General features: G+C 38.5%; 1 protein-coding gene across 1 annotated transcript in view; it reads right to left on the bottom strand.

The window, feature by feature from the left end:
- Positions 1–839: 839 nt before the first annotated feature.
- The window catches only part of LOC139115209 (uncharacterized), a 41,643-nt gene continuing 32,787 nt past the window's right edge, over positions 840–9,695 (bottom strand). Inside the window, exons 2-7 of the mRNA XM_070677162.1 lie at positions 9,221–9,268; positions 5,413–5,599; positions 4,997–5,152; positions 4,152–4,279; positions 3,290–3,450; positions 840–1,963 (exon numbers count right to left, since the gene is read on the bottom strand). Of these exons, the coding sequence (XP_070533263.1) occupies positions 1,898–1,963; positions 3,290–3,450; positions 4,152–4,279; positions 4,997–5,152; positions 5,413–5,599; positions 9,221–9,236 (714 nt within the window). The 5' untranslated portion in view covers positions 9,237–9,268 and the 3' untranslated portion in view covers positions 840–1,897. The remainder of the gene's footprint in view (positions 1,964–3,289; positions 3,451–4,151; positions 4,280–4,996; positions 5,153–5,412; positions 5,600–9,220; positions 9,269–9,695) is intronic.

The following is a 9,695-nucleotide window of genomic DNA, read 5'->3' as shown; positions in this document are numbered from 1 at the left end:
TTTTCTGAAGCAAGATTGGAGACAGCCCCCTCTGACACTTTCCCCCTCAGCCTCTCGTGTGTTCCCTCCCCTTACACTTTCAAATTCTGCAAAGTCAGATATCCTCAGTCTATTTAAAACCCTGTCATGATACCTATCCAAATTAAACAATACTATATGGTTGGATACTGGTTATAGTGTGAGCTTTTATATGTGTATTTTGTTGTCAGTTTGAATTTAATTTTGTTGGTTTCACCTCAACCGTCAAGAGATAACCGATGGTAATCTAGCAAGGTATATCAGGATTTGAAAGGTTTTTACTAGTGCTGTATTTATTTAAATTTTACAAATACATGTATCGGTATTAACTTTTCTAAGTGAGGGGTGTCAGTCAATATTTCTGAGTTAGAGAGGGGGTTACTCATATTCCTCGGCATTTTAATAAAAATTCTACATTTCTCTGCAGAAAAGGGACAATTAGCTGTATTCAAATATTCATATAACTTTTACAATTATTTATGTTCCAGTTCTTTATCCTAAATAAAGTGTGTTGATATACAAAGTATTCAACTTCAGAACACAACAAAATGAGCAATGGATATCATGGATAGATAAATCCTAGTGTTACAGGAAGAACAATTCCGTTATCGACAATGACCTTGGACATCACAAACATGCATGTTGACAAGCTGAAAGTTGGCATTTGACTCGATTTTTGGTGTAAAGTGTACTGCTCAAGGACATAACGTCATGGTCAGGTCTAAAAACTCGCCATACTCTGATCGTGAACTTAAAAACAGGGGTAAGCATTTCTATAAATTACACGGTGAAAAGATAGATTGCATATAAACCTGTAGCAGTATTATTCACACAAACCATTATTATTTATTTTCATGAAAATCAAATTAATGCATTTTGGTTGAAGTTGTGTATCTCAGAAACTATAACATTTGTTAAGAAAAGACGAATACAAGAAAGATATGTAGATACATTTTTCAGGCACAAATCAAGGGAAGGTGCACGTGGTACAGGTCCTAATCCTTGTTGCATAGAGATCTAATTTCATATCACCTTTGTTGTTATCAAAGTAAACTGTAACACTGCCGAGATTCTGTAACAAGCTATAGTTTCTCAGTACTTGGGTAAAATACACAAAACTTTTAGTCTCTCCGAGTAATTATGAATCTGTGATTTCGAGTTACTTCGTGATTGTTTTGGTATGACAAATTGTTAGCGCAATTCTGTTGTGACTGAACAAAAGAGACAGCGAAGTTTCAAAATTGAATTTCGTGATCCCTTACAGATGTCCGATAAGATTGCGATATTAGAATATCATTAGGACAAAAAAAATAAATTGTGCCGTTCCGATAACATGGTTTTCAAAAATAGGGTTGGTAGGTCGTGAGGACTTTTTTCCAAAATATTTTTATTTTTAAATATGCATTTTTCAGGGGGTTCAGGGCGGTCAAATACTGGCCACAACATTTCCAGAAAAATTTATCATACATATAAAAGGAAAAAAAACATAAAAGACATCCTCGTTCAAGCAAAAATCACATGCCAAGTAACGAACGCCTGATTTTACGGTCTTTTCTTTCTTTTTTTTTCAACTTCCGTGTTTACGTAGCTCTAAAAGTTTAGGGTCGGCAGGTAAAAAATAGGGTAGGACGGGTTATCGGAACAGCACAACTTTTTGGTTCGGCCTTAGACTAAGTGCATCACGTTCTATTCTGGCAATTAAAAAAAAGAGCGGTGTCGATTTACATAGCAATACATAATGCACATATTGTTGTGCCGTGCAAATGAATTACGTGCAAATGAATTATATTTATGTAGTTATTAAAATATGAATGGATTTGTCCAAAAATGAACGAGTATCGTCATCTCTTAAAATCTCCTCGTAAAGAACTCTGTATTCTCAGTTAGTTGATGGCATCCGAACCTTCTGATAAAGCCAGTACTTGTCACTTTCTTTCGAGAACATCTGAAAAATATAAAAAATAATACCCTGCATGTGAGAGTGGAAACATACCCTTCACAAAAACTTTATATTGAAAATAATAGATTTTGAAGAACACCTACATTAATTTAAATCTTAGGCAAAAAAAAAAAAATAAATTATGCTGTTCCGATAACGTGGTTTTCAATAATAGGGTAGGTAGGTCGGCAGGGATTTCTTTTTTCTAAATTATTTTTATTTTTAAATATGTCCTTTTCAGGGGTTCAGGGCTATCAAACACTGGCCACAACATTTCCAGAAAAACGTATCATACATATAAAAGGAACAAAAACATAAAAGACGTCCTCGTTCAAGCAAAAATCAAATGCCAGGTAAAGGACGCGTGATTTTACGGCTTTTTTTCTTTCATTTTTACATCCGTGTTTACGTAGCTCTTAAAAGTTTAGGGTCGGCAGGCAAAAAATAGGGTAGGTGGGGTTATCGGAACAGCACAATTTTATTTTTCTTTGGCCTTACATCCCGCAATGCATAAATTACCGGTTTAATTTTCGATTCCCCGAGCGAACCATCTTCACTGAAGTCTCTGGAGAATTGATACAGTTGCTTGTTTTCAGGTACAAAATGCACCGTTCTCAACAAAATATCGACCTTTGAATATAACATGCATAAAAATGACGGATTTAAGGTCATAGACGGGTCACGTTTTTGCTTATTTGTGCATCACTTGATTTCGCCAGTACCGGGAGTGAACAAACATACTACAAAGGACTTTAATGGTGTCACAAATCAGCCAATTTGACAACTGGCCTTCACATTGACCGTGAGTAATCAATATTAAAACACGCACAGGGCAAACGAAGCTCAATGACTTTGATTTCAAACCCCTCATCCGGAAAGTATTACAACGCGAAAATCCGAGGGGGAAATTATAATTTGAACGTCTCCCAAATGAGATAAATTGATGAACTCGGTTTTGTTAAATTTGGAGTTCAAACTACTGACGGATTATTTAACGTTACAACAAACAGTTCAAAATACAATGTGCGTCTTTCATAGACACAGTTGCAATGGCGTAACCACGTGGTAGTAACATGCTATTGGTGCAAATTTATGCACAATAATCGAAATACAATGTAGAGCGAAACTCCATAACGCAATTAGTTCCGTTTGCCTTGTCTTGTTTTAGTTTCAAAAGTCTCTTATATGTTTGATATTGCAATGCTGGTGTGTTCGGAATACATGAAAAAAATAATAGTTACAACAGAGTACGTAAATTACTACAGAATTTAATTTCCTTTCCTTTTATAAGATATAGAAATTCTCATCGTAAAAATTGCAAAAGATACGTACCGTTTTGACACATTGAACTTGTTCCATTGCGACAAGCGACCATTTGTAAATTTCATCGGAGCCATCTACCGGAAGACGAATGCCATCGAAAATGGTGAGATACTCAGCCGGTTGTCGACAGATGCTAGGATCTTTGACGGTTTCCTTCAGGCTAAGAATATCTAGTAAAATAAAGTTAGATTATCTGTACTTCTCGGTCTCTTTATCTGTTCAAATGTGACAAAAGTAAATGCCACTTTTACGGTTTTTTTCAAAACTTATCGCAAGAAAATGACTGACGTAACAACGTATGGATGTGACCATTTTATGAACGATTACAAATTATTTATATTCAATTGGGCTTTTACAACAACGAAATGTCGGTTGTAGCTCGGCACAAAGTTCTCAAATACATTCGCAGACTTTACAACCATGGTCTTCTGAAGCATCAAATTTTTGAGCACAGGTGGATAGAGGGACTGTGATTTGAGTGTGAATACGGAGGCGAGGCTACTACTGTTAGACGAAGTTTGCTTTTTCATTAAACGTTTCTTCCTTAATGAATTGTTAATTTACCTAAATTAGGAGTTAAACGATAACCAATTTTCGCCACCACTAATTTAGATGAGGCACAGAATGTGATGCAAATGCTGAATTTTTCACTTTTTAAAATAAATATATGTTGAATTTCGTTCCCCTTGAGTATCATCTAATTGTCTAGTTTCGTTCTTTCAAAGTGTATACATGCATGTTTTGTAGTCTATATTTTGATGTAACATAAAGTGTTCAGCGGGATTTTAAAAATGAGTTGTAAGCTTATACCCGTATAGAGGACTATCAAACGATTCTGAAGTTTTCTTAAGGAGATTCACACGTGACGTACTTTCGGAAATCTCACGAAAAAATAGGTGGCCACCTTCAGTCATCCAAGTGAGTGCCTTAAGCGCAAAACGTTTTATTTCTTCATCTTCCATATACTGCAGCAGACCGTTGGAGAACATCAAGTCGTAGCTGGAATCAAATTGCAGAAAAGAAAAAAACGATTCCGTGTGACAGCGCATTGTCAGGGAACAAGGCACGACGGAGGGGAACCTCTCGTCTCGGTTACCCAGACTGCACTGCAGGGCTCTCATCCGGCCGCCGGATGAGAGCCCCGCAGTGCAGTCTGGGTAACCGAGACTAAGGAACCTTCGGTACATATTTTCTGGGCCTCAAAATCGTGCAATGTTTATTTGGTCTACAGCTTGTCTGCAGTGATTTTGAAAGCCCCAGACAAATGCATAGTTTTACCGTCTTGTCATCCGGACGATCGAAACTTCAAAGTTTATTTTTCGCCACAAGTACACAATAAGAATGGCAGCCATTCTGAATTGTAAATTCTGATAAATGTTGAGTGATATGCTTCTCCAGCCCTACAATAATCCCTCTTATTCTTGATCATTAAAACATACATTCGTATTTTCGAGATGCGGGTTACTTCAAAGTAGAGATATCATTATGGAAAGAGTGAGAAATGTGGCGTCAAATTTTGGCATGGTCCAAATTGGAAAAAAGCTGCTCTTCTCTATAGGTTTATATGGATGGAAAGTACAAAGGAACTTTCGGCAAAACAATGCATGTTTTTCTACTCTAATCTACTAAACGCTTCGATGGACAAAAAAAACACATCTCCTTTTTATCTCTCTCAATTTTAAATATAGCTCAAAGTATATGTTAACATTTTCTCACCTATCAGCAGGAAATTCAACTTCTAAGATATCGGCTGTTAGAAAGTCAATATTTCCCATTGAACCATGGGATTCTTTGTTCATCAGTGTGTAGACTTCCATCAAGTCCAAGGCAGTCACGTGTTTCGCTTTCTTGGCAAGTTCGACCGTGTAACGTCTATGCAAAGATTGAAGTACAGCAACAGAATATAAACAGCAAAATAAGATATCAAGACGACAATACAGTAACGAGATGAGAGAATAATAATCGTATGGAAAACTATAAAAATAAACATGTACTCACTAATAGATAGATAGACACATATCACATACATACATATATACATGCATACACATACATACATATACATACATACATACACGCCCACGTACACACTCTAGATACCGTTCACTAACAAATGAAATCATTTTTCTTACCCAATGCCAGCACCAATGTCAAGTACATTTTTCCCGTTCAATGAGGGAAGTACACCGAAGAATTCTGCCATTTCTAGTTTACTTAACTCCTCCGCTTTCGGTACGTTCAACACCTTTCTGATGCCATCACAAGTTTCGACACGTGCTTCCCAGTATTCCGTGCGTTTTGCCGACTGAGTGGCCAAATCTGACGATTGTAAAACAATATCACAATTAGCGCTCATTTGACGGTCATAGCTGTTTGGTAGATGGGTGTATAACATGACAATACTTTCACGCACAAACAAGAGTGGTCGAAACTTTCTAATTTTGAGGCTAGGCATCACAAATAATACCTTTATGATCGCTATAGCATTCACAGTATTCTCATACTTTTTGTTACTGAACAATTTCGTGTAATTAGCGAAGAGTGTCTTGAAGGTGTTATCAGGGAGGCCGATGTAAACCTTCTATTTATGACTCGTGTTGAGACTTTGGCCTTGTAAATGACACTTCAGGTTTGGCAGTCACCTTCTCCTCATTAACCCCTACTTATAAACTACATTTCTGGCTTGAACTATCGAAATTTATTTGGTAAGGACCAGACCTTTGATGAATCATGGTCAATTATTGCCCGAGCACCGAGTTACTCTAATAGAAGCAAGTTATGAAGTCTATCGGAAAAGCTACACACAATCAATGCTGATAAATCTACGCTGTTAAACAAACGCTCTATGGCGTGTAATCCATGCCAAAATTAACACCTTACATTTTGAGCCAACCTACATGCAACTCTCACGAAGGTACATGCAACTCTCACGAAACTGCATGCGATTCACAAAGCTACACGCAACTCTCGCGAACGTGCATGCAACTCACGAGGCTACATGCAACTCACGAAGCTACATGCAACTCACGAACTTGCATTTTGAGCCAAGCTACATGCAACTCTCACGAAGCTGCATGCGACTCACCAAGCTACATGCAACTCTCACGAAGCTGCATGCGACTCACCAAGCTACATGCAACTCTCACGAACGTGCATGCAACTCACCAAGCTACATGCAACTCTAACGAACGTGCATGCAACTCACGAACTTGCATGCAACTCACGAAGCTACATGCAACTCGCGAACCTGCATGCAACTCGCTCGAACCTCATGCAACTCTCTTGAAATGCATTCGCTTTGCGCTGCGACTTATTTGAATCGGACTCCCTAGATTACCTTTGAAGCTCAACTCATTTTGCTTGAAGCTCGTTTTTGAGCTGAACGCATTCGTGTCGGGGGAAAGTCCGTGTGAAGGGGGGACTTGGTTGGGGTAAACCAATTTTAAATAGGGTCTGTTGCATGCTGCCTTCGATTTAAATAAAGGCACTTCTGCGTTGAGAAAACCATACGTGAATTGGAGTACACTATGTCGGTTAACGTGTGTGAATGAGGTTCTATCGTATTTTATTTGACTCTCATTTTACTTCATGTAGACTGTGCCACAATGTGGTTTACAATAAACCAACCCATCATTAAAGTGACTAACTTTGCTCCGACAACGCGGAAGCTTATGAGACGTCACAACGCGTCATACCAACGTCATATGACGTATTCAGATGTGTTCTGCCAGTGAGCCAGGGGATCTGAAAAAAATGACCCGACATATAGTATACGCAGTGCAACAAGCAACTTGAGTTGCCCGTCGCATTGCCTCGTTTGTACGATGTCATCGTGTCACTCGATTACCATGGACGAAAACAACAATTGTCTGCGCTTGTCTGCTTGACTACGTATTTAGCAGGCTAACACTCGACCCGTAAAACATCGCCAGCTGTACGCATACGCTGTGTGAAGTTGCCCTCATTTTCCTTATTGAATAGTCACGGAAGTGAATAGCGCAGAGAACAAACAGTAGAGGGAAATTTGAAACGGTGCGGAGAATTGTCTCCCAGCAGGGAGATTTGAAACAGCCTGCGGAGAAATTTTAAACAGTAGAGAGAAATTTTAAAAGGCACCAAGATTTTCAAACAGCGCGGAGATTTTTACACAGTGCGGAGAGTTTTCAACAGCGCCGAGATTTTTACACACTGCCGCGAATTATTTTACACAGCGCGGAGATCTTTACACAGCACGGAGAGTTTTCAACAGCGCCGAGATTTTTACACACCGCCACGATTTATTTTACACAGCGGAGATTTTTAAGAGCACCGAGATTTTACACAGCGCGGAGAATTTCCATGAGCGCAGAGATAAATTCACACAGCACGGAGATTTTACGCTGCGCAGACAATTGTTGTTTTCGTCCATGGTAATCGAGTGACACGATGACATCGTACAAACGAGGCAATGCGACGGGCAACTCAAGTTGCTTGTTGCACTGCATATACTATATGTCGGGTCATTTTTTTCAGATCCCCTGGCTCACTGGCAGAACACATCTGAATACGTCATATGACGTTGGTATGACGCGTTGTGACGTCTCATAAGCTTCCGCGTTGTCGGAGCAAAGTTAGTCACTTTAATGATGGGTTGGTTTATTGTAAACCACATTGTGGCACAGTCTACATGAAGTAAAATGAGAGTCAAATAAAATACGATAGAACCTCATTCACACACGTTAACCGACATAGTGTACTCCAATTCACGTATGGTTTTCTCAACGCAGAAGTGCCTTTATTTAAATCGAAGGCAGCATGCAGCAGAGACCCTATTTAAAATTGGTTTACCCCAACCAAGTCCCCCCTTCACACGGACTTTCCCCGACACGAATGCGTTCAGCTCAAAAACGAGCTTCAAGCAAAATGAGTTGAGCTTCAAAGGTAATCTAGGGAGTCCGATTCAAATAAGTCGCAGCGCAAAGCGAATGCATTTCAAGAGAGTTGCATGAGGTTCGAGCGAGTTGCATGCAGGTTCGCGAGTTGCATGTAGCTTCGTGAGTTGCATGCAAGTTCGTGAGTTGCATGCACGTTCGTTAGAGTTGCATGTAGCTTGGTGAGTTGCATGCACGTTCGTGAGAGTTGCATGTAGCTTGGTGAGTCGCATGCAGCTTCGTGAGAGTTGCATGTAGCTTGGTGAGTCGCATGCAGCTTCGTGAGAGTTGCATGTAGCTTGGCTCAAAATGCAAGTTCGTGAGTTGCATGTAGCTTCGTGAGTTGCATGTAGCCTCGTGAGTTGCATGCACGTTCGCGAGAGTTGCGTGTAGCTTTGTGAATCGCATGCAGTTTCGTGAGAGTTGCATGTACCTTCGTGAGAGTTGCATGTAGGTTGGCTCAAAATGTAAGGTGTTAATTTTGGCATGGATTACACGCCATAAACGCTCTGAATTGGTTTCGAAGTGTGGCCACAAAAATAAATATATTTATTGAATTTCAACACCACCAAAGACTGAAGTATAATGGTACGTCCCAACCATATAAATGATCAAGAAGACCTTCTCTATCTATCTATCTATCTATCTATCTATCTATCTATCTATCTATCTATCTATCTATCTATCTATCTATCTATCTATCTATCTATCTATCTATCTATCTATCTATCTATCTATCCAATCACATATATATATAGTTAGAAATACACACACGTGTGTGGAGATAGATAAATGTATATATGTTTTAAAATATGGTAAGGAGGAAGCATTTTCTCGGCTAAACTCTGTTTCAAGTTTTGCATTGTGTCCACAAAAATACTAATGTATTACATACATGTTGAATAAAAAATAACAAGGCATAAATGTCACCACATGTTATCGTTTCTTTGTCAGTTTTGGCTGCATTTGTTTTTCACATTCTCACACTTCTTCGATAGATTATTGAAATGAACTGGTTGCTATGACGAACCTTTATCAGAAGCCATCTCTCAATACGATGTTGTGTTACAAGATTTTTCTAGAAAAAAAGCGAGAAAAGTTGAAAATTGTTAAGTAATTAATAGAAAGCAATTATGTAACGCATGCATTGTAGAAATGAAGATTATATCAAGTTGTAAACAAATGTAAAGATATTAAATTGAACATCCATATTAATAACGTTATTTCATCTTGGGAAATGCATGTACTTTAAAATTGCATTAGATGTAACTTTGAGAGTTTGATTGTATTTTCCTGTATTTTTGAGTTCAGTTTGTAAAAGACGTTTCTCCTTCCAATCAAAAAGTCATGTTGAAATGAAGTGAAGTTCAACTTCATGTATGAACATGGAATATCCAGTGTTTAAATTGAATTCCAGTTCAGACTTGAAGTTATACATCAATAGCTGCGTTGCTTTCTTTACACAAAACGCTATTTTCAAGGCCAAAACCTTGCAGCTCTATACA

This window comes from Ptychodera flava, chromosome 2 (genome assembly GCF_041260155.1).
Source record: "Ptychodera flava strain L36383 chromosome 2, AS_Pfla_20210202, whole genome shotgun sequence".
NCBI classification, from domain to species: domain Eukaryota; kingdom Metazoa; phylum Hemichordata; class Enteropneusta; family Ptychoderidae; genus Ptychodera; species Ptychodera flava.
This window is presented reverse-complemented; position numbering and strand designations above follow the sequence as displayed.